General features: G+C 37.3%; 1 protein-coding gene across 1 annotated transcript; it reads left to right on the forward strand.

Moving 5' to 3' along the window:
- Window positions 1–12,887: 12,887 nt before the first annotated feature.
- On the forward strand, window positions 12,888–23,348 carry LOC594711 (synaptotagmin-7). Its single transcript, XM_030988636.1, has 6 exons — window positions 12,888–13,029; window positions 13,548–13,687; window positions 14,845–14,963; window positions 19,770–19,939; window positions 21,008–21,122; window positions 22,239–23,348. Exons 2-6 carry the CDS (start codon window positions 13,572–13,574, stop codon window positions 22,547–22,549), a joined length of 831 nt encoding a protein of 276 aa, XP_030844496.1. The 5' UTR covers window positions 12,888–13,029; window positions 13,548–13,571; the 3' UTR covers window positions 22,550–23,348.
- The last annotated feature ends 3,445 nt before the right edge of the window (window positions 23,349–26,793 follow it).

Here is a 26,793-nt window from a genome sequence, read left to right on the forward strand (position 1 = left end):
CAGAACAGAATAGGAGCACCTAAAAAATAAGGCACTCATCAGCAGTCCCTCCGATTGTAAGTCAAACCTATTTGGGGTCATGAAGACCTGTGTTTCAATTCAGGTAGCGTACAAATGACGCTCCCTCATCAATTCCAGATCGCAGACAAACAAATTATGAAGCAAATCAAAATAGAAACAGAACCCACTCTCTGACCTTTTCCTAAATTGTATCGTCGAAGAAGAACTCTTTAAAGGTATTATAAGTCTTTAGCTCTACCAGTAATAAAAAAAATAATTTTGACCTATATACCTGTATTTCCCGACTGCGTGGGAAATACGGGGGCAAGTTTATCAAGACCATCGTTTGTCTTAGTTCGTGGACATCCCTTTGAAACACGTGTTAATTCTATATAACAAGTTTCTATAGGATATCTGTGAACTTACATCTATAACGGTTTGGAGGAACCGGCCACGGGTTCATAGTCACAAATGTGTAGAGTATAAATAGGGATTCTTTAACTTGTTCCCCCTCTTTTTATGTATTGTTTACTAAGCAAATCAAGTCAGTTAATTCCTGATGAACAATTCAAAATGATGTTCATCCAGATAATTCCCTTGAAATGTGCTTCTAAAAACAGAAATCAAGGATCACCTTTAATACATGTGGGTGGTTTAGACATCCTACAGCTTATTTATGATTCATGCATTTTGCAATGATGACATTATGAAAAGAGAGAACTCCGTAAACAGAAGTAATAGAGTTTGAAATGTCATTTTCATAAAAATAGAATTAGCGGATAATCTTTTATATCATGACAAGGAAAGAGGAAAGTGCATGTACTGCATACATCGCTCTGATATGGTAATATACCCCACATTTAGCCTACTTTTTTGTTTTTGAATCTCAAAAGCAAGGCATCCTTCTGAAAATATATTCATCTAATATATTTGTTGGGTAAATCTTGGAGTCATTTGACATAGGACTGTTGTTGGGTGTCCAGCTCTGCCAAAGGTTTTTATTTCTAGAACTCTGATAACATCAAAGAAATCTGTTACAAGTCAGATTTGCTGAAGAGTCTGTAAAATTTGAGTTTAGCTTGTGGTTTTAAATGTTGAAGTTGACCTTATAGTTAAGGACTCTGTAGACACGCTTCCGATTCCAAACACTGAAAGTTTACTGGAAGGAGATAAACTGCAAGGGAACTTATGGGTAAAACTACAACCAACAGGAGTCCTAGTTCACTCAAAGTTGTGTGCCGTGTGAACCGGCTTATGCCAAAAGGGTGGGTAGCGTCGCGTTGACTTCAACGCGACCATTCGTCCAAAGCGTTCGACCATTCGTTTTGGCGCTGTGTGAAGTTGTGAACCCAAGTCGTTGTCAGTGGGTCGTGTTTAAAAACTTTGAGTTTAAAGTTGAAATATATTACAGTGCTTGTGAACATACATGTACATGCAGCTATACAGTGTTAAAGGGAAGCCAATTCTCCTTGCCACTAGGTTTGACATGTATGTGTTGTGTTCCGTGTCCAGTAGGAATAAGTAAACTGCAGCACTTTAGATTTAACACGATGGTGTCAAAAGGAAATAGCCATGTGTCAGTTAGGCCAAATGTCTTTTTTCATAAAGAACAGAATTGCTGCTGCTTCCAATACTGCAGTACTTGCTCTTGTACTATGCCGTTGTGTTGTGCTTTGTCAAGCATCTGGGGGCGTTTCACAAAACTTGTAATCAGTGACAAATGACAGTCTTTGTTATAAGCTACTGAAATCCTTGCTTCTGATTGGTTATCAACAGATTTGTCACTGATTTTTGTCATTTATCATTGAAAAGGGATCTGTGAAACGGGTCCCTGCTCTAACTTTTTGAACCCATAGCAGTTCAAGGTTTTTTAAAGGTCTGAATGAAGCAGCTCTGCTTTCTTAAATCGGCAACAATTATTTGTATTTTCCACTTGTTCATAGTTTCAAAAATGAAAATGTGTATTAAATACAGTGTGAATTAGCATTACCAGATTAAAATAAATGAATTGCCAATTTGCACACAAAATTAGTGATTAGAAGTTGCATTGCCAATTGCCTTCAATGACTACCGGTATTTTAGATTAAATCTATGAACAGCGCAATGTACTGCAGTAGAAATGGCCTTAAATTTTCCTGGGATATTTGAACTTTCTGTTCACCAACAATTTGTAAAACACCAAACATGCATTTTTGTAATGTAATCAAAGGCAATGCATACATCTCTGTTAAGTGCCATGTTAGAACTTTGTCATCCACCTGTTATGAATAATTGTATTTCAATCATCAAAAAGCGAATGGCATACATTAATTGTTGCTAGGTAGGACAAACTTTATCAGCCTGTTTTTCAATAGAAAACAAAATCATAGACACTGTAGCTTGAAAATATCTGACAATTATTCATTTTTTTCATAAACAGGGCTAAATTCTTAAGTTTTTTGACATTTAAAGGGATTTTTGTTAATGCTTTGAACTTTTTCATTTCCGCATGATTGAAAATGTGATATATAAAAAGTATTCATGGATTTCTCATAATCTCTTTGTTATCTTTCCGACCTTAGAATAAGAACTTTCCTCTTTCCTGAAAATTGTAATTTAAAAAAAAAAATCACCTTTTTCCACATATATTTTTCAGAGGAGATTTTATAACCAGTAATGCTCTGAATATTGACATTTTAATGTTGCTGAACAATTGATAACCTTCGTGTAGCAGATCTGGTAATCCCTGCCATGAGTTTGCGACTTTATAATTTTAATTAGATTCTCTATTAAACCCCGCATGATTTTATTTTCATTTCATGTTCTTCCTCATTTCCGCCCACGAGCATAGTATGCCATTCAAAAAGCTTAGAAAACATGATCCCTTTGTGGAGCCTACCCCGCTCGAGATATAGGTAACCATGGTAACCATCGTCCACAGACAGTTCTCATCTGGTCTCTCGGGCACCGCCTTTGCCTTTTCAATTTAGAGATGAAATGAAAATGAAATGAAATGAAAGGAAAGGAAAAAAAAGGGGTTATCGCATTGATCAATCTACAGAATGCAGTGTATAGTCAAAAGGGCTTTGATTGGCATATTTTACATCCATTTTCAACAAAATTAAGGGTATGAATTAATAAGGTAGAGTGTATTAGAATAGTAGCTTCACTAATATAAACAACCTATTATTAAGCATATCGTCCCTATTTTCACGAAGTGACGGTAGTGAGGAAAATCGTAACGCAAAGTGAATGCAATTTTTTTCACTACCGTCACTTCGTGAAAACAGCGACGATATGTGGTATGTGATATTGCCCTAACTAACTTGCTGTAATTGCTGTAACTTCGCCAGTGATTGCTGTATTCAAGGACTTCATTTTCAGCAGGTACCCACACCTCTGTGTGTTATATCGACCAGCAAATGAATCAATTACAAAGCAATTAGCTTGTACTCACAAATTGATTTTGATATGCTAATGTAGTAATCAATTACGTGAGTGCATTAACCACCATTTAAACCGACAGCTTCGCACGGGCGGCATGCGGCTCTTTCAAAGGCTCTGCAATCACAGGTGTTAGGTATCCCCTCTGAATAGGGTAATGATTTTTACAGCATTTTGCCGCTAACAAGCTGTATAATCCATTTATATAACTGTTTTATAAGGTTATTAACGGTAAACTTGTGTCTTGAATTTAAGTTTAAAGTCTACATACAGTTTGCCCTTCCCATACGATATGTATATTATTTTGTCAGATTTCTTTGATTTAACATGACATTGATAATACACTTACAAAAGGAAAAGACAGAGTTTCCAATCTGTGTTGTGATCTTCTAGCCTTAACAAAAATCATGTCATCCACATTCGTTATCACATTTTTTTCTCTGACGAATTCATCTGATATACATTTATTCATTTAAACTTAGAATCAGGTTGGATTTCTTCCTAAAAAAAGGAAAATGTAATTTACTTTCCATCCTTTCATCTAAATTCGATTACTTGCTTTTGTTCATCCAATTTTCATGTTACTCTTCTTTCAAAGAGAAAGAGAGAGAGAGAGAGAGAGAGAGAGGGGAAGAGAGAAGAGAGAGGGAGGGGAAGAGAGAGAGAGAGATAAAGAGAGAGAGAGAGAGAGAGAGAGGAGAGAGGGGGAGGGGAAGAGAGAAAGAGAGAGAGAAAAAAAAAGCAGAGACTTTGCAACAGCTTTGAATATTGTATATCTTGCTATCTTGCTATCTTCCCAATAAATCCACAGAGAAATGACAATATGTCTTTGGGGCATACAAATACTTTACATATATAGGGTTTTCCCCCCAAAATAGACAGATAGCCTCTAAATTTTGGTTTGGCATTTAGTTTCCCATGATCGGAAGTCAAAAGTTGTGGGACCTTTCAGGAAATGAAAAGGTGACATGACCCTAAGGGAAAAATGCATTGTGAAATTGAAAAGAAAATGTTGAAAGCGACAGGAACTCCCTTAATACTCGTCCCCAGCGTTTGAAAAAAGAGCCTTTAAAAGGTTCATTGATTTAAAAAATATACAATGTATTGACACAGTACATGTGCGAGATATTAAAAATGCATTAGTGGAAATGTGGCTGACAGAGTTGGCATTTGGGAAACGACAGTTAATAGACCTATTAAAGAGGGGCCAATAAGAAGCTAAATAAAATTTGATTGCCAATTTGACGTGTGCATGAGCTACATGATGTGAATGCTTCAGCTGTCAGGTTAAAATTGAATATTGATTTTTAAATAATTATAAATTTATTCTTTGTTTATTGCTGCTTTCTATTATCTTTGAAATATCTTTGTAATGCAGCATTACAGCCAAACTTGCCTTTGCGATGACGCACATGTATACAGACCGCTTTTATTAAGAGAAAATCAGCATTTTTGTTCAGTACTCTTGAACAGTGTTTTGTAGCATTTTCTCCTTCAATAGAAACCCATGTGAAAAAAAGACGTGCTTGTCAGGCCACCTGTTTGTGTCGACCTTTTCTCTTTTCCTTTCATCAAGAACATGTTTTCCTCAACTTCTTATTTTAATGTTTTGAATAAGAATCCTTTGTATGTCATGTGGCCTCCAAACTCTCATCTCTAAATCAGGAAGTAAAAATAGATTCATTCATTTGGATGAGCGGTATGTTCACATCTTACTCTGAAGTAATTTCCCCCCCCCTTTTTTTTTTGGTGGGGGGCAGGGATGGGAGTTTATAAGCATATATTTTAAAGATATTTAAGCCGCTTCTTAAGAGTTGGGAGCCCCAAAAAATTGATGGTAAAATTTCACTTAAATTTTATCCAAATGTGAAAGAGGATGTCATGTAAGACATATTTCTGCAAGGATTTTCAAAACTAATGTGTTTGAAGTCGAATATTGATGAAAGAATACAAAATTGAGGTTTTCTGCGTACAACGAAAACCCAGATTATGTATTGGTTTATTAATATTTGTCTTCAAACTCATTTTTTTTTTTTTTTTTTTTTTTTTGGGGGGGGGGGGATCTTTGCAGAAGTGTGTCTTACAATGTAAATGACATCCTCTTGCACATTTTGATACAATTTAAGTGAAATTTTACCATCAAATTGTTGGGGCTCCCAACACTTTAGAGGGGCTTTGATATTTGTTTTCATATATTTAAGCCACTTGCCTTTTTGTCGTGTAATTGCTTTTTCTGTGACTACATTCATATCTCCTGCCCTCCCTCCGTTGTCACAGGAAGGGGGAGATGGTGGTATTAACACCACCATCTCCCCCTTCTTAATTATGTTCCTCTATGTTCTATCAAAACTTTTGGCATAAGCTCTTTGGTCATTTTTTTAGCTTAATTTCTAGTTAAATGCTAGCTGTTCCTGTTTATTACACTTACTGTACATTGTACACTTTGCCACTTAGTTGATGATGATTTGTGTTCAGATTTATACGTTGGACAGATTTTTTTATTTTAATGTAATTATTTAATCTTCACGTGTAGATTGAAATCACTTGATTAAATAATTATTTTCTTCAAAAGACTTTGCAGGGTCAAACATAAATGCAAACGTGAACGTAGCTCTAGATATATTCTGATGTAAATCAAAGACGAGCGCAAGGCCATTACCAATGTGCATGCATGTTCACGTTTGTAATCACATTCTACATAACGCGTGCACGAACTGTTGCCTTCCATGTCAGCATTATCAATCAATATCTCTCTCCAGCTAATTCTTCATGCTGACATGCAGGTCTCCATTAGATTAAGGCCCCGTCGTATTGATAACACATGTTTCATTTCTTATTACTTCATTCAATAAGTTGTCTTTTTGGAACCAGAAGAGCGTTAAATCTGGATAAAACGATGCGATTTCACGGCCTTCTGGCTCTGAAGATGTTAAGAGAGTGTCTAAACAGACCTCTATGTGTATTATGCGCAATGTGTATCTAAGTAATAACAACATGGGGAGAGCTTTCAAGGAAGGGCTACATGAAGGACAGTTTATCGGGTGTGATGTCGCAACAGAAGGGGAAAGATGGGGAGTATTAAAGGATAGAGATAGGTACTAAAAGAGAAAGAAGTGGAGGAGGGGGGGGGGGGAGAAAGGAGAGATGGTAAGAAGGAGACAGACAGTACTTGGTTGTGAATAGAACAGGGAGGGGAGGGGTGGAGGGAGGGAGAGAGAAAGAAATAGAGAGAGAGAGAGGGGGGGGGGGGGGTATAGAGGAAGAGAGATTCAAGGTAAGATACGATAGAGATAAGGACTAAAAGAGAAAGGGTTGGAAGACATGCAAATAGTTTGAAAGAGAAAAGAGAGAGACAGACAGTACTGGGTTGTGAATAGAAAAGGGGGAAAGAGAGAGAGAGAGAGAGAGAGAATGGAAGAAAGGGGGAAGTAAAGAGGAAGATAAGGAAGATGAGATAAGATAAGATGAGAGTGAAGGATAGACAGAATGGCAAACATATTGGAAAGACTATTGCTCTAGAAAGAGAGAGACAGAGAGAGAGAGAGATAAAGAAAGAATGAAAGAGGGGGAGGGGAGGGGTATGCAGAAATCAAGCCCAATCCCCAAATTATATTCAAAATGTTAAAGATAATGGGTGGTATTCTCATAAGTTAAGCCGGGACTAAGTCCAGACTAAACAAGAATTTTAGTTCACACTTCTATGGAATGCTAGATTTCATCTTCCTCCTTCAATATTCATGACAAAGATAATCTACCAAAGACTTTTTGAAAATTCAGTTCATACTCATATTATCTTTTTCTTCCCATTTCATTGCAAAATTAATTTTTTGGAGACTTTTCATTGAAGGATTAAAATAATCTGTACAGGATAAATGAGTTGACAACAGGCACTCCATAAAAGTGTGGACTAACTTAGTGCGCGCTAACTTAGTACGCGCTACCACAATACCACCCAATACATTTTGTTTAAGTATACTTTATGATTTATGAAGGAGGCTCAGACTCGGAGCATACACAAATGAATGTAAGAAGCACAGACAGGGCAGACCAATATGATAGAGGATACCCCCAATGGGGAATAAAACAGCCTATTTATGGAACAATCAAAACTATACCGGTAATTGCTTTACCACACCCCCATCATTGTGAACCTCATACCGGTAATTAGCTCCAGTCATAATTGGAATAATTTATGTGTACCGTATGGCTTTACCTTCCAATATCGTAGGATATTTATCGACTGTGCAGTAGTTAACTTATCCATGCATATTATCATTCCATCTGTGAATTTTGATTCATTAATATCACATTTTAAATTACAACGCACATGCGGGTAGAGTTTGTATAATGTGATTTTTCATAATGACACTGGAATTGTCTGTTTGGTGCCAGAAGGGCATTGACTGTGTGCTAAGGGATATGAGTTAAGGACCTTTTGACTTCAAGCAGATGTATATTGATGTGTTTTTCTGGCATCCAATTATGTTATCTGATAGGGGTTGTCGTGGGGCGTGCAGTCAGTACCTTTTCCATGCCGTTCATTATTCCATCTGCGATATCCAATATCCATAACCTCATTTTGATCCAAATTAAACAAATTTTTCATTGGCAGGATATTGCATGGTTCCTGTGTATCCACTTAGTCCATTGAGTTATTTGCCATGATTTTATTGAGACAGTCTAGGCAATTCAATGGTGAGAGTGTCACTGTGGGTTATTTATTGCACATTAATTGCACAGAAAATTAGCTCGTATTAGGAGATTTGATATAACTTTATTACCGATATCATCACAAAGTGTAACATCAGGAACATTTAAAGGCCGGCTGTACTAGTTCAACCAGAAGGGATTAGACCACCCAGCGAGCCAGCGAGGTCACTGTGACCAGTGGCTATCTCATTTACTAAGCTTTGTGGTATAGGGCCCTGCTCTATTACTGGGAAAATATTTAGTTTCTAATTACCCCTCTTTTTTTTGTTGGGGGGGGGGGGGATGGTGCACATTACATATCAGCTTTTAATTTGGGTTAAGTCTGCCCTTAACCCATACATAGTTCCCTAGTGTGAAAGGAGCACAGACGCCAATCTGGTTGGCGACATCATACCTGTATGAAACCAACACCATTGTGATTTGTTTCCCTTTATCTAATGAGAAATGGCAGGGTCTAATTGGGGCAGATTTGATATAAATCAAAATTTTACCCCACGGGAATAATTCAGCTCTGATTCTGATGACACAGAATGTATGGTATCAGAAGGCCTGTTTTCATCAGCTCGAGTTTGCCAAATAACCCGCTCTTTTCAGACTCTGGATATTAACCCGAAGCTCGAAATGCGTCCTCACTAGACCGACAAACTAGCCCGGAGGGGTGCAAATTAGCCCCCTATTTCCCAAATAGCAGAATATTTTGGAAACAACACCAATCTTTCTCTCGATATTTTCTTGACCAAATATCCGGCTAATTGCAACTGCGGGCTGATGAAGACGCAAATTATAGAATGTTGAAGTAGCAGGTTATTTGGCAAACTCGAGCTGATGAAGACAGGCCTAGAGATGCATTTTGTATTCAACTGAGGCTCATTCATTCTGAAACTCTCATTAAATGGTGTCATCCCTCCCATCTGCCCAGACTGTATCTTTAAAGATAGAGCGTGCACTTGTAAAGAATATGTTACCAATATCATCCCTTAAATTGCTTTGCGAGGGAACATGATAGTTATCACTCATGTTAAAAAAATGATGAAGTACGCGATTCGTCTTTTTTCCACCACCGTTAATATTATTCTGGTGTCATTTTCAGTATTGGATTTTAAAAATCCAATCTTAGTATTATTGCTACAGCTCAAATACACATATAATGAGGTCAATATGAAAATTGCTACTCTATGAAATTGTCAGATTATTTGTTATTGATACAGACCCAGTTCAAATGTTAGGAGATTTGCATGAAAATTGCTACTCTGTGAGTCTTGGAGATAGTGTATCATTTGTACATCTCAAATATTAGGAGATTGGTATGAAAGTTAGTACTCCAAAGCTTTGTGATATTGGTAGTTGATTCATGTGCGGAACAAATAATATGAGATCCACATAAGAATAATTGCTACTCCCTATTAGAGTTTCAGATATTTGTATTGACCCACATATTTTTAATAAGACCCAATTCAAATGTACAACATTTGACCCCCAAAATAGAATACAACTTTGTAAGATAGTTTTTAGTACAGTTTGTATAAGGAGATTGGTATTGGTATTGCTGCTCCAGTTTCAATGGAATGTTTTTATTATTGGTGCAGGTGAACACAACAAGATGATATGATAGAAATACTCCCCAGGGAGTGGAGACGGTGCACATTGTGCTTGAATGAATCTGGTGACCAGAGTAAAATATCTGCGAAGTGCTTAGAGACGGTATTTCATTTAAATAGCGCTATGTAGATCCTGATCATTATTATAATCATTATCAATACTATGAGGCCCTTCGATCATTACCTCTGTCAAATATACTCATTGCCATATTCTTTTTTAAAGCCTTTTTGAAGTTCCGGAGTAATATCTCATGACTTTGAAAGTCCTCATTATACACTTATTCCCATCAACTATAATCATTTGAAATAATGTCCAGATTGTCTAGAAACTGCAGTTGCAACAACCGAGTAGGATTTAAACACCCAGCATAACCAATAAAGCTAACGAACGATATCACGGTACCTGTCACCCATCGTTAATTAGCCAAGCAAGCGCGGTTGTGACGGCTCAGGATGTCTTTCAAAATTGATGGACCGCGTGATTGGCTTTGTTTAGTCGCTGGCCCCATCTTCATTATCATCTCTAGTATTTGTTGGTACAGTGCAAATACCAGATGAAGACGACTATGGAAATTGCCATCTGAATGACATGTAGCGTTTGTTGTCAGATTTGAAAACATTGTCAAGTTTTAAAAGGTCAAATCTGCATTACCAACCACCTGCATGATGCACATGTAGATGGACTGTCTGCTGTGAAGACCATTTTCTTCTCTGTTGATCTTTTTTTTCCCTTTGAAATTTCAAAGGGTATTTATTCTGTTTTCAATACTTTAGGGGCTCTCAGAAAATTACAATTTTGGTGTTTGGATACAATTACCAAGATACCCATTATACATTCAGACTGCCACCAATAAAAATTGTGAAATAGTAAAGATATTGTACTTGTAGGTGAATATAAGTATTATTTTACAATTCATTTGTAACATGAAAGAGGGGAAAATATGTTATGATACATGATATACTTATGCACTTTTCTTTTAACATATGAAGTAATAATTTCCCCCAAAGCGATGGTTCAATTAGTTCTGTCTTCAAATTGAGGTTTTCATTTATACCATGATACTGTTTTAGACTTGGTAAAGCAGTGCCAATAATGGTAGAGGATCATTTCCCTTCTGATACATAGTGCCCTCTCTTGTTGGGTTCTTTATAGTTGCAAAGCTATTGTAGTCGTGAGTGAATACATGCAACAGTGCTGTTCGTTGAGTGCTTTGTAAATATTCTACTTTCATTCAATCATTCATTTATTTTATCCCACTGGCAGTATAAAAAACCAAAAGAACAATTTTAAAATGGCAAGATACATGCCAGAATAGATAAATGTTTGCTAGTGTAGGTTGCTGCAAAAAAGAAGAAGAAGGGAAAAGGCCCTTAAATTATAGGGCTGACCCTGAAGTTTAAAAATATATGCTATTATATAATATGTATGTAAAACTATTTTAGCATTGAATTCTTACAATGTATTACAAGTCATACATGTAAGTATGATATTTGGTAGAGAGATGTACATGTAGTTAAAAAAGGTGGACAAAGATCATTTGGATTTGCCGAAATTGTCTTTTTCTTGGTTTATCGTGTTGGTTTATGATGAAGTTGACAATTAATTTGTTTGAAGTTTTTAGAGCATTTGAGAGGAAAGCATAATTCCTTGTCTGGGTTGCTGTCCTTTTAAATGAAAAATCAACATAAAGAACTAAAAGAAGGCCAAGTGTGAAATTGTGTAAAAGCAATCAGCTATAATAACATTATCCATGATTGAATAGATCTCCTCAGCAGCGAAGATTCATCAATAATGGATAAATGCTGGATAAAAAGCCTAAATTCAATATATATTTCCTTAGAAGTTTGAGCCGCCCAGACTCCTGTGTAATCATTAGTCGAGAACAAAATGTGTGTAATGTGTTTCATTTCATTAAGATTATGTTTAACCCATTTAATACTACGCATGATGCAGCTCAGAATTCAGTATGTATACATGTATGGAAAATGTGTCATAATACCTAAATCTAATGTTTGTCCCGGAGGGTTAATGATGATAACATCTCTATTTTCAAGTGGTTGAATTTATCACAACATCTCTAAAAGCTCATAAAAATCATCTATCATCGAGCGATCAGTCTACTGGTGTAGGAACCAATCAACTCCGGGTTGCCATGGATACGGCTGAGCTCACAATGCAAATCAAATATTGACCCTTTTTTCCGTCTATAGAGGCTTGAAGTCCTTGTGTAAGCATCCATCGACAGTCCCCTGGCCTGCTCAGCTGAGGCAAATGGTGTTTTGACATCATGATAGAGGGCTTTTTAGCAGCAATAGTCCCCAGTAAAGTGACAATTATGAGTAATTAATGAGGAGGGATTTGTCTTTGGCGGTCAGATGCAGGCAGCCGTCGGTCTGCACAGATAGTCTCGGCCTCTGGCTATCATGATAAAAATATGGGGGGGGGATTATATTGTCATAGAAATGAACTAGGGTAAATTACCCTGAGTCACAGACTACATTATTTATTTATTAAATGTATCAATTTATTAAAATTGAATTGTGTTAAACTTTACAAGTTTTACCAAACTTTATGACCCTATATAGGACCCGATACCACACTAACATCCCCCCTCTCTCTCTCTCTCTCTCTCTATCTATCTATCTATCTATCCGTGTACACTTCTTTCTATCATGTTATTGCTTGTACATGTTCTGTTTAATACATTCCCTATTCAATGGAGATGTGGAAATACATGTAAAGTCTTTTCAGTACAAAACAAGTTCCAAATGAATTTGGCACAAATGCAAGAAATTGGGAAGAGGGTGAATAAGTTAGTCAGAATGGCATCTAATACAGTTACACCATACAATTTGTGTACCGGTATATTTGTATACTTATTTCTCTTCATGGTCTTTTTCCAAAGCTACAAAACTAATTACAACATAATCATAACATAATCATGATAATAAACAAATAATATAATTAAAACATCATTAAGGTAAAATACCTACATTGTAATACTAACTATAATAAAATAATCATGAAGAAGGATTGCCACCTAAGCTTACCTTGAAAGCGTGGTAATTCCTTTATAGAGCTTAATAATTCCTGTATAAAATAGTCTATTCTTTATTGCAAAATGAGTCTGATATTTTCATTGGTTATCCTATTTTTCCTTTTCTTTTTCTTTCGTGTTTTAACAGGTCTGAAAGACTGAAACCCAATGTAGGCGTGGAACACATCCAGCCTGATCCAAGCAAACTGGCACAGAGCCAACTGGGGAACGGCAATGGACAAGCAGAAGCAATCGGAATTGTGAGTAATGCAGTAAATGTACCCCCCCCCCCTCCCCCCCAAAAGAAGAAAAAAAAAATGTCAATATTCTTTATCATTAAATACTGATTATTTTGATGTTTCGGAATGTCTGAAATGTTTTTTGGTAGAATATTTCTTTCATATCTCATTATTTGTTTTGATAAGTCTCTGTGAACTTACTGACACTATAAGAGGGTTAATTTCATATTGTAAGACTTAAAGACTCACACAAGAACAAAACTAGTCTGACATGATTGCTGACTTGAGCTGCACTGCTATATTTTACTGCATCTTCAAAATGGCTGCCAAGATGGCTGACATGCAGGCCATAAAACATTTTCACCTAATCACAAGATTGCACATGAAGTAAGTAACCAATAGAAAACCTATGGAAAGATAAAGTGCCATGTGTGTATTGTGAACTGGGTCGAATAGCCAAGATATAGGAAAAGTGTGTGCATGTGTGTGTGGTGCTATGGCAGGTAAAGTTGAATGATATATTTCTTTTCACTTCTCAGGCCCAAGGTTTAGACGATGACTCGATGCAGTTTGGGGAAGAGCTAGGGAAGATCCAGTTCTCGCTCATGTATGACTTCCCAGACCAAACGCTGGTGCTAAGGATAGTCAAAGCAAATCATCTACCTGCCAAAGATTTTAGGTCAGTGTCAAGATTGCATTTAAATGAAGATCCACGGTGGTGTATAGAAGACGATCACAAACACTTTCTCAAAATCAACCTACAGCAATTTACAGTAGCCTTGTTCTTCACTTGTATGAACATTACGAGGATGAATTAGTATTGCAATTCCACTGTAGCTAATTTCTTGAAAGTTTTTCCAATCTTGTTAAAAGATTTACATTGTAATATATTACCATTATGATTCTTGCCAGTACTGACTACTATCTTAAATTACTTGTAAATGGTAAAATGACAATATACAAAAATATACCTTTATTTTTCAAATATGGAATTATCCCTTTATGTTTATTAATAATAAACAAAAAGGGATATTTAAGACATGATTTATGGGGAACTTCATATCTAAATTTTGGGGTTTAATTTACCTCAAACATTTGAAGAACATTTCTCTGTTTCCCCTCAAGCAAATTTGTATTTATACTTAGTCGTCTTTTATTGCATTTGATTTCAAATCATTGAAGAGAATATTTTTTCTTTTTAACATTCAGGGGAGATACACCTGGGCCCCATCTTATAAAAGAGTTTTGATTGGTTACAAAATAATTGATGTAAATTGCATTTCCTATCAAAAGTACAGAGTTGCTATAGAAATCAATTGCAAATTGTTTGTATGTAATCACAACTCTCTTAGAAGACAGGCCCATATCTTCTGGAAATATTCACTTTTGCTGAGGCATCTATCTATCTATCCAAGTATCTTCTCCCGGTTCGGAGGTTGCTTGCAACATCTCTCCATTTCACTCTATCTTCTGCCATTCTGGTGCATTCTTGCAGTTTTAGTCCACTCCAGTCCTTGACATTCTCTTCCCAGTTGATTGTGGGTCTCCCTCTCAGTCTGCTTCCTTCCACACTTCCCTCCAACATACCAGAGGCTTTGGTGCCTTTTAACATGACCAAAGTATTTGACTTTTTCTCTCCTTAACTAATCCTACCAGTGCAATTGTTTACCCCCTGCCATGTGCAATATATCTTCGTTGGTTTTCATATGTTTCCAGGATATCTTCATCATTCTTCTGTTAATCCACATTTCAAAAGATGTTATTCTATTTTCCTGAGGAAATATGGTGTTAAATAATGTATTCTACATATCTTTGATTATCTTTTATGGATTCTAGCGGAACAAGTGATCCTTTTGTCAAAATCATGCTCCTGCCAGATAAAAAAGTCAAAATGGAGACAAAGGTGAAGAGGAAAAACCTGAATCCCATCTGGAACGAGTCTTTCCATTTTGAAGGTAAGTCCAGGACTGTATGCTTGGATCAGAATTAGACCAGGGTGGTGTTTCACAAAGACTAAGATCGACTTTAAGTTGGACTTAACTATGGTAGGCCGTTCATGCTACTGTTCGCTCTCACCATTTACTGACATTGGTCCCTCAAGGGACGTATAAATCATAGTCACAAATCTTCGGATTGTACTTTTTTTGATAATTCATTATTGAAGGAAAAATTATTATGTAAAGATCATAATGGTGAGAGCAAACAGTGGCCTGATTAGCCTCCCCAAGGCCTTGTTCTTGTTGACAACTGAGTCTTCTCATTCCTATAGACTTACATGTAATACAGGAACCACCCATTTCTAATAGGCACCAAGTTTAATAGAGCGGGACTGCACTACTTGTAGCTACTTGCGCCCTCTATATTGCAAACATTGCCGAAGCCGTACCCGTTGGTCCCCCATGATCCCCTTTTTCTTAATATGTTAATCGAGAGCTTATTTGATGAGATAACCACCTGTCAGTGACCATGCAGGGAGGTCTAATCCCTCCTGGCCAAACTAGTGCTGATAGGCTTTAAGATTTATTGTGTACAGTCAAAATAAACCACATGCCTGTTTAAAAAAAGTTGTTATCAATTACAAGTCACAAAGACTGTTATAAACTACTGAAAACAGATTGGGGGAGACCAAATTTGTCATTGACACTTGTTGTTGAGGAGGCGCGATAGCTAAGTCGGTAGAGCAGTGGTCTCGTAATCCGGTGACCCAGGTTCGAAACCAAGTCGATGTGCTAGTGCCCTTTGGTAAGGCATTAATCCTCATTATCGGGTCTCTTGGAGAGGACCTAAAGCCGTCTGTCGTCTGGTTGCTTACTTACAAGCATCTATGCTTTCTTAGCAGTCAGGTATTAACAAAAATAACAACCAACCACAATTTTTTATAAATAACAGGGCCTAGTTCGTAGTGTTTTCCCTTTCTATTTATATTGTCTGCCAAGAGGGAGAGGGGTATTAACTTACTGGAGGGATGTGATTTCATGTCAATCTAGCTCTCAAGTGCTTTTATTGAAAGTGAATTGTTTGAAGGCCCCAGTTGGAGGTTCCTGACAGATCACAAAAGAATGGTCCATCAAATATTAGAAATTGAGGCTGTTATTAGGTCAGTTTTAATATAAGGCTTTCGCCATTGTAGTCACACTGACATTGCTATCTGAAACACACAGTCACTTAGCCGTCCTGTCTTCTCTCTTCTACCATTCTAATTTATGAAACAATTACCATTCTTTCGTAAGTTTACATGATTAGAATGTCTCCCTCTTTCATTCTTGCCCCCCCCCCTCCTCCTTAAAAGGGAATCTGATGAAAAAGACAAAAATAGAGAGTATTGACTTATTTTAACAAGTTTGATTGGAACTTCTCCATCTCCTGCCATTGGAAGGTGCAAGGATCTTCCAAGCTGTTTGCCAGCTCCATATCTAGTCTTCATTCCTCAGACACACTATTATCTGTAAAATGAAGACTGTATATAGTTGCCTCAAATGACCAGTGCTTCCAGTACGTCCATGAAATTCAAACTGATTCTTTTTTTTTCTTTTTTTCTCAAAATTATTGGCATGATGAAAAAAAATTGATCCTCCTCCGGTTATCAAAATTGAGGATTCATATTGCTATACTGAAAGTTACATATAAATGTGGATTCTGCGTAACAGTACATAACTGAGATATGAAACAAAAGTGGTTTACCCATACATAACTTCATATTGACATATTTGAAAACTAAGTAAAACAAAACAAAAATGTTACAAGAAAACTCCTTTTTCTTTTGGTTTTTTAAAACAAAAATGTTTGCAGTGTATTTATTTAATTAATGTATTTCACCTTCGTTTTCAAATGCATTTTAATCAATGTATTTCATAAGTAAAAAATGCTAATACTGTCGTTTTGAGAAACATTTTGTGCTTCCTTTTCTGGGTTGTCTTGTTGTTTTATCAAACTTTAGATTGATTTGTTCCCATTACCTAAATCGTTGAACTATCAATTATGTAATGATGGCATGTACATGGAAAGCACGCAGGTTGCAGAGGTTCAGATTAAGGTCTGAAACATAGACTACCACTCTCTTGGGTCCCATTCACAATCTCTCTCTCTCTCTCTCTCTCTCTCTGTCCTTTATTGATAAATCATAATGGGGGAATATTTTTCAATTAGTCCGCGCCACGCTTCAGTGGACCGGGGGATGGCAATTACTTTCTAGTGGATGAAGCAAATATTTCTGAACACCTTTCCAGTTTAAAGGTGCTCTACACTCGTTCGCTGTATGGATTGAAGTGAAGGAGAGGGAGAGGGATGGAAGGAGAAGAGAAGAGAAGAGAAGAGAAGAGAAGAGAAGAGAAGAGAAGAGAAGAGAAGAGAAGAGAAGAGAAGAGGAGAGGAGAGGAGAGGAGAGGAGAGGAGAGGAGAGGAGAGGAGAGGAGAGGAGAGGAGAGGAGAGGAGAGGAGAGGAGAGGAGAAGAGAAATAAGGAATAGAGAAAGAAGAATAATAGAAAGTAGGAGAAGGGAAAGAAGGAGAAGAAGGAAACAGAGAAGAACAGACAAGGGGATGGATAGACAGGGATGATAATAATGATAAGAGAAAGGAAACATTTGAAGTGAAGGAGAGGGAGAGGGTTGGACATAGCTGGAATAAAAGAAGGAAAGAGAAGAGAAAGAAGGAGAATATAATGACAATATAATGACAAGAAGTGACCAGAAGAAATGATGGAGGTGAAGAAATGGATAAATGAAATAAAGAAAAGAAAAGTAAGATGAGAGATTGAGAGAAGAATAGAGAAGGACGGATAGACAGGGATAATAATAATGAGATAGAATGAAGCCAGAAGGAGAAAGAAGAGGATTGGAAGAAACATGGCTACAAGAAAAATGGAAAGCAAGAAGGGAAAGGAAGGATAGATGATAGATAAGTGAAGGAAGAAAGTAAGCAAGATGGAATGGGGCAGAAGAGGAAAAAATGAGAAGAAAGACAAGCAAAAAAAGTGAAGGAGTAGGAAGGAATGGGGAGAGGGGGGGGGGGGAGGAGGGGGAGGGGGGGGGGGACAGTAACCGAATATGAAAACAAAGGGATAGACAAGTAGAGAAAAATGAACGTTTCAAATATGAATGACATTGCTATTTTTTCTGGCATTACCTTCAAATGAGCAACGGCTTTAAAAGGCTTTGTATATTGTATTACCAGTGTCTGAAGGGTGCTAACGCCCCTTTATATGTACACGTACACAGACTTAATGACCTTCATGTTCTGAACTTAAAAATACAAGGCATTCTTGATAGATGCGAACAACATCCATCAAAACACATCCATTAATCAGTATTTTCCCTTTAAAACTTCACACTTACCCGCTCATCTAGACCGTGACGGTATGTAGTACCTGTTTACGTGTTGTTTTGGAACGGAAGCTTATTACTGCCGTAATGACCTAGCTATTTGACAGATATGGTGATGGAAAGGTTCTTTCTGTTTTTTAGAAGAATCAATCTCATTTGTGAACAGTCATGCATGGCTGCTTTCTATGCATCGGCGTGAATGCAAGGTGCAGTTCGTGTTTTATTGTACACCATAATTTGCTTAATTATTTTCATACATTATTTTTTGTTGTTTTGGGAATAGACTTTTCGAAATAGCAATTAATACACCTTTTGCTTGTCCTAGCTTTAGTGAACCTTGAAGTTTAACTCATTTAAAATGTAGTTAGGTAGTTCCAATAATATATTTCTTTCTCTTTCTCTTTCTCTTTCTCTTTCTCTTTCTCTTTCTCTTTCTCTTTCTCTTTCTCTTTCTCTCTCTCTCTTCTCTCTCTCACTCTCTCTCGCTCTCTCCTGATCATCCCTTATCTCTCCTCCCTCCACCCTCTTCTTCATTTTCCTATCATTCTTAGCTCTTTCTTTGTCTTTTTTCTGCCTAAATCTCCCCCAAAGAAAACATAAATTCTGTCTTTCATTTGGTTGGTTGGTATGTTTTACCTGACTGCTAAGAAGGCCTGTGTATGCTTTGAAGTAAGTAAGCAACCAGGGGACCAATGGCTTTAACTTCTCTCTGAGGGACCTGGTAATGAGGATTAATGCCTCACCAAAGGGCACTAGCACATCAAATTGGTTTGAATCCGGGACCTCTTGGTTACGAGACCACTGCTTGACCACTGATCCATCACGCCTCACTCAAAACTTATGCAAAGCCGATAAGCAAATTAAACTCTAATGTGCGTCTGTTCCTCTATTTTTTTTTATAAAGCGCGTTTAATCAAAATTGGTCATTACCAGATACTTTTCCGCATTGCCTCTTTGGTATTGTATGTGAGTCAATGCCCTTCTTAGTTTTTTTTAACCCAGTACTCGCTACTGCAAATAATGCACTCGACCATGACGTGTCTACATTTTTGTAATCATCATCATCATCATTTATTAAAGTCAGCATTAAATTCAGCTCTTGCGAGGGGTCACTGACTGTTGTGTTATGATGACACTCCCTTCCTCCACTTCTTCTTTGAGCACCCTCCTCATTTAAAGCCTCACTGCACTACTTATAGCTTCTTGTGCCCTCTATATAGTAAACAATGCCTAATCGGTGCCTGTTGGTCCCCCATGATCCCCTTTTTCTTGATGAGATAACCACCTGTCAGTGACCTTGCAGGGACTCTGGGAGGTCTAATCCCCTGGCCAAACTAGTACAGACAGGCTTTAAGACTAACCTTACTGCTTTCTTTCTTTAACGCATCTTTCCATGAAATAACACCACCAAATTTTTTTTTATTGTTTTATCCTTTAACAGGTTATCCATACAGCAAAATACAAGAGCGTGTCCTACATCTGCAGGTGCTAGACTACGATCGCTTCAGTAGAAACGACCCGATTGGAGAGATCAACTTGCCACTAGCCGAGATCGACCTGACCCACGAGAAGTTATACTGGAGGTCACTTACGCCGAGTAAAAAATCATCAGTAAGTCATTAGTAATCTAATTTTTTAGGGGTTGAACTTACTTTGCCAAGGAAAGAAAATAGGGCTTAAAGGTAAAGACCAGTATTGGAAACGCCCCAATTTCAAAAAAATGAAATGGAAGCTCTCATTACCAATCATGTGAAAGAATATGTTTTGACTAATACATGATGATAAAAAATTTGCCGGGAAACCGCCTACTAATTCATATATTTGGTAAATTTGTTTCTCTCATGGTCTGTGAGAGATATAGGGTAGTCCCATATACATCTTTCTGTGTATAGTGCTTGTAACTTTACGAAGAATGGGCCAAATTTCTTATCATTTTGATGATTCCAGAACCTTGCAGATGCTAGATGCTAGATGATCAACCTTTTCTAATCGATTCCACAACGTTTCTTTCACAATGCAATTTCATGACCATAACTGGTCTTTACCTTTAAGCCTGGTGTCTGTGTGGTTGGCAGTGGGGGAAATTATCTTGTTTTAATGTAAACTTTGTAGAGTACAAGAAATAGGGGGTGTAGCAGGACGAGAATAAGTGTCTTTCCCGTGGCCTGACTCAGGAGCCAATCGGGTATAATACGACTACGGACGACGCAAACCGCAGTATTCATGTATTTGCAACATACGCAAAACCAAAGCATGAGGAGAACTTCGGTCTGTTTCGCGAAGGCTAGCGCGTGCTGACCGTTAATCAAGTCCTTTCGTTTATGTGCAGTTGTCCAAAAGAAGTCGTAGAAGGCGTATACCAGTATTTTTGCCAGGCTACACCCCCTTTGAAGTTTAAATTATGTTCTCATTTATATTTGTTTTTGCAGAGTAAGCTTGGTAGTATACAAATATCACTCTTTTATCTAGATTGTTATTCTCCTTTTCTTTACATTTATTTTTTGCAGGTTAAATTAGGTAGTATACTGGCATCACTTTGCAATAGAGTACCAGACTTGTATCTCTCTGATGTGCACCCAAGGCAGGAAGGATAACAAACTAACTATAACAGTTCTCAAGTGTTGCAAATTTGATGAAGAAAGGCGGATGAATTTAAATTATCTTTTTTCTCTCTTTCAGGGTAAACTAGGAAGTTTACTAATATCTCTCTGCTATGCACCTACGGCAGGAAGGATAACTATAACAGTCCTCAAGTGTCAAAACCTTGCAGCCAAAGATATCACCGGAAAATCAGGTAAGCTGTCGAACTGGGCTCAAAGTTGAAAACAAAACACTAATGATAATGGATATTGTCATACTAGCACACCTATCCACCATGCAATGTGCTCAAGGCGCTCAATTATTACCCCTGATAGGCTTTTGATTTTGGTGATCGCATCATTCAAGGTTCACTCATGATGCAATACTGAAAAACCATAACATTCACATGAAACTTTCATGATGTGAAATATTCATAATTACAACTGACACGAACACCGTTCATTTGAATTCCTTTCAGCGACAATGGCCTCTCCCCCCCCCCCCCCTTTTTGTTGAAGTTATGTTTCTTGGGACAATGTTCATATTTGTTGCATACATGCCAACTGTTCAGATTAAAGAGGAACATTCCTCTTTTTGGGAGAAGATAATTATCATTTTAATGCAGGTGTTCCTCTTCCTGTACAAATTTGTCTGTAGTATTGAATAGGAGAGTTAGGATTGTTCCTCTTTTTTTTGAAAATAGCATAATTTGTACAGATTTCTGATTTTCAAATGTTGGCATGTATGTTGTTGTATTCAAATATTCTTGATCTAAAGATAGAAATGTCATTAAGATCATGTTTGGAAAGGGAGTGGCATCGAAGGTGAAGTCCATCTTGGGTGTGGCCATCACATGACGATGCCTGCGATGATGATATTCCAGTAGTAGACCTGGAGAGTATTTCACAAAGACTAAGATCATCTATAAGTTGGACTTAACTATGGCAGGCCATTCAAGCCACTGGCTGCTCTCACCATTGGTCTCTCAATTATGATCTTTAGATAATACTTATTCGTTCAACAATGAACAATCAACAAATGTAAATTCTCTAGATTTGTGACCATGATTTGTACGCCCTTTGAGAGACCAATGCCAGTAAATGGTGAGAGCAAACAGTGGCATGAAGAGCCTGCTATAGTTGAGTCCAACTTAAAGTCGATCTTAGTCCTTGTGAAACACCCCCCTTATATGGGACGCTATGATCATTCGCACATTTTTTCTCTGAAAGAAAATAAAGCCTTGGGTATTTTTCTGTCAATCAGATGGTATTACAAGAGTTTAAATTTAATCTTTATCTTGCCTATTTCCCTCCTCGTGTCCTTCTTTCAGATCCTTACGTGAAAATCTGGCACATGCACAAGGACAAACGCGTCGAGAAGAAGAAAACCGTCATCAAGTACCACACGCTTAACCCCGTTTATAACGAGTCCTTCGTCTTCAACATCCCGCTCGACAGGATACGCGACACGACCTTCGTCGTCTCGGTCCTCGACAAGGACCGGCTCTCAAAGAACGATATGATCGGTGGGATCCTCCTTGGGGCGCGAACGTCGCCGGCCGAAATGAGCCATTGGAACGAGATGATGAGCAAGCCGCGGACTAATATCGCAAAATGGCACGTGCTGAAAGGCGTTAATTGATGATTGCGCCACCGAGGGGGCTGTTCGACGTGGAGTCGGTTCTTTCAACAGTTGTAATGCGTATTTCATCGATGAGGAAATTCGCGATTGTAGTTGTATTGGAACCATGAGAGATAGGACAGTTAAAATATCATACAGTTAGCATTCTCTTATCAGGGGAACTATTCTTATCTTCAGAATCTTATCGCTACAGAGAGGTTTTCGACGAGGAGTTGGTTCTTTCAACAGTTGTAATGCGTATCCCATCGATGATAGACCTCCAGCCGACTATCAGATGGAAATTCGTGATTCTAGTTATATAGCGAGCATAAGAGATTGGACAGTTAAAATGTCATACAGGTAGTACTCTCTTATCAGGGGAATTAATTGCATCTTCAGAATCGCATAGAAGCACATCATCTTTTAGTGTTCGTCTCAATGCGTATGCTCATGGGTATGGAGAGGCGACATCAATTAAATGCCAAGGCTTTGTGATGGTACATATACATGCATAGGAGTGGATTACATGAATTCCACAAGATATTAACATTGATGTACTTTGATCTACCCGTTACTACGTGTACATTGACTTCTACACTACATAACATAATATCTTTGATGATGATGATGTCATAATTCACGAGAGGACCTTTATTACTTCTGACACTCGATGCATTTTTCTACAGGCTACCGGTACTTGAACTCCTGTATTAAGGGAGGCAATAACCAGTGAAATGCCTAGGAATATAACAATACCTCAGCAGCAGCCACCTTTGCATAGCAAGATAGTGCAGAATAAAATCCCTTGTTATCATTATCCCTTCCTCTCACGTGAGCATAATGTACACCCGGGTACAGAGAAGCAGAAAACTGAAAATGCCTTGAGGATAGTGAAGTCCATGCATGTGCAAAAATATACTTAGCATTGCACCCATTGTTGTGTGTATGATGTATATGAATAGATTCGAGTTCATAGAATATACAAAAAACAAAAAAATGTTATATGATCTATATATTTTATTGTAGAATCATACCGTGATTCTGTTTACTTTGATAAATGTAATACTAAACATTCCTTGTTAGTGCTCCAGTCATGCTTTCACATAAAGCCAAGCCGTAAGCGCCACGTAGGGCCGTTATATAATGATTGTTACATTTGTATAGTGCTTAACATTGCAATGAGTACTACACCGATCACTTGATAATGCACATAGTCTGCTCCCTGGGAAGTATTCCGGACAGGCACCATTTTACAAGCACACACATGCCAATCCAACCACATCAATGTTCGTATCCGATGTAGAAAAGGACTTTAGCGCCGTGGTGAGACTCAAACCGCGGACCATGTGATACACAGTCCGGTGACATATCAACTAGACCATAGATAACAAAATATATATTTTCATGGTCAGCGATTCCAAACGTTTCATGCCACGGATAAGGCCTTCAGCTCCGATTCCTGACAGCTTCACATCGTGAAACTTTCTGGTTTTAAACCTACTGTACATGTGTGTGTTAAATTTTAACTAGGTAATTGAAATCTCAGTCTGCCTCATAGTCTACGTGTACTTCTAAGTAGACCCCAAGACGTTTCCATAGACCTTGTAACTGATTCCTGTACCTGTACATGTATCACAAAATTGGTCTACGTATTTCTTACAACTAGACTTTTGTGAAAGTGTGACTGCACCGTTATAATAATTTAATACAAACATGTAGCTACGATAGGGATGGTGCCATATGTACAAGTTACCTATTAATATGTTTTATTTAGGTGTAGGTTTACTTGCTTATACGTACAGCTCATTTAAATTTTTGCACACTCAAATAAAATGTTCATGTAATTCACAATATTTACGAAGGTCCTGACATTGCAATATTTTGTACCTGATGCACTGTATCCACCCACTAATTTTTCTTTAAAAAGTTAAGAGATATCAAAACTAAAGTGGAAATGCATAATATATCACAACCACTGATGACTATGACAGCACATGTATCTTTCAGAGTACTAGAGAAATATAGATGCATCTGCTTAATAATAATGATAATATTATGTGTTCAATACATCAACGATGTCTTGAGGCGCTTTACAGATTACCCCAATCATCCAATTCAGGCTTGCCTGCACACAATGTATGCACATTCTCCAATCCTTGGGGAGCATTCCAGCCAGGCATCATTTTACAGATGCTCGCAATGCTGACCAAACTACATTAGCGTTTGCATCCAACCGGGTACCCATTAAACACCTAGGTGGAGAGTGGCAAATGTAGATTAATGTCATGCCAAAGGATAAAAGTGCCGGGCTGGGATTTGAACCCTGTACCTTGTGGTCTGGTGACTTATCCAATAGACCACAACTTCTCTGCATCAAAGATTCAAAGTGATAACGACGACAACAAAACTGTTGACTAAAGAAGAAAAAACAGCTGAACATTAAATACATATATTATGCAAAGGGTCACTTTTGTAATAGATACAGCTCTATTTTTTGGAGAAGGTCCAAACCTATTCATCTCAATCTTTCTACCATTGTTACTCAATCTCTCACATACATGTATTACTGATTTTTTTTTGTGTTGTGATAAACTTATTTTAGTTTGAAATATGCTGCAATAGACTACTGCTAGCTGATGTGATATATTTTTTATTCTTTTTATGATTTTCTTTTCTTCTTTTGTATCATAGTCTATTTGCACTTGTTTTGAATGAACCGTTGCCTACTGGATCCAGGTAGTCTATGTGTTAAGCCTATGTGAATCTGAGAATTTGGTATTCTACGGATTAATTGGTAGATCAAGAGTAATGCAATGCTCCCAAAGTGATATAATGTTTAAGATGAAAGAAACTTCAAGTCATAACATAATAATATTTCACTTTTATTTGGTGCTTAATACATCGACGATGTCTCTAAGCTCTTTACAGATTATGTTATTACCCTGGTCATTGGAGTCAGGCTTGCCTGCACACAATGTATGCACACTCTCCACTCCCTGGGGAGTATTCCAGCCAGGCGTCATTTTACAGACGCTCACAATGCTGAGCAAACTACATTAACTGTTGCATCCTACCGGATACCCATTTAAAACCTGGGTGGAGAGTGGCAAATGTAGATTAACATCTTGCCAAAGGACGTTGGGGCCGGGCTGGGATTTGAACCCCGTACCTTGTGATCTACAGTCGGATGACTTATCCACTAGACCACAACACCTCCACAGCGCTGTGATTGTACAAGCATTGTGATTTAGCAGGTTCTGTGGAAGAAAGTTTTATGATACCAAATTATTTTTGTTAGTTCATTCCAATCTAATCTTTCTAATCTTGTAGTGGGTTGTATCTGGAACATAATATATAATATTGTTCATTTTATATTGTCATAAATTTATGAAAAATCCATTCCATACACTTTAACAACACCCCCCCCCCCATCCTTTCCATGTTCAATGCGTTTTGATATGTATATACTTGTTGTTCCCAATTTTGTTTGTGATACCAAATTTATATTAAAATAAGAATCTACCATTTTCAGCCCCTCCTTCCCGCCCACAAGACATGATACGTGTATATTTATATTCATTTATCTATGAGGTTCTTTCATTTTCTTGATATTGAATATGTCTCCCTCACTGTTTGATAGTTATGGTGCCAGAAAAGAGGGAGACAAAGATTCTTAGTTTTTAAACTTTTTCCTTTTTTGTCTTTATTAATAATCAGCATCCTCAAATAAATCAAATAGAGGATAAATTGAAGTTATGTTGATTGTCAAATAATTTCACCCAAAAGGCAAAGACTGTAAAATATAAGATAGCTTTGACTTCGAATCAGAGAGTTAGAAATTGTCACACAAAATTTTGAGGATGCTGAGGAAATGCAGACCAACTGATTTTTCATCAAATTAAGATTTCAATTCATTTTATTTCACTTTAATTGATGAATAAAGTAATGTTGCAAGTTTCATTATGGAAGTCTTTATGGAATCATGATTCAAATCATGGGTTTTAATGTGAAGATAATTGTCACATTCTTCTTTTGTTGCTATGGTTATAGATGAAACTTTAAGGCTGTAGAACTCAATCACATCATTAAGTGACACCCCCCCCCCCCCCATCCGCTTTAGGTCTGCAGTACATGCTACCTTTTGAGGTACTCTTGAGCAAATATCTAAAAGGAAAATGGGCAAAGTTGGCAGTCTAAATTTGAATGGATATGTAAAAGAAGAAAAAAAATTACACTGAATTATTTTTTTTTTTATATTATAAATG

The sequence above is a fragment of the Strongylocentrotus purpuratus genome, unplaced genomic scaffold, assembly GCF_000002235.5.
Source record: "Strongylocentrotus purpuratus isolate Spur 01 unplaced genomic scaffold, Spur_5.0 spur5_scaffold_17, whole genome shotgun sequence".
NCBI classification, from domain to species: domain Eukaryota; kingdom Metazoa; phylum Echinodermata; class Echinoidea; order Camarodonta; family Strongylocentrotidae; genus Strongylocentrotus; species Strongylocentrotus purpuratus.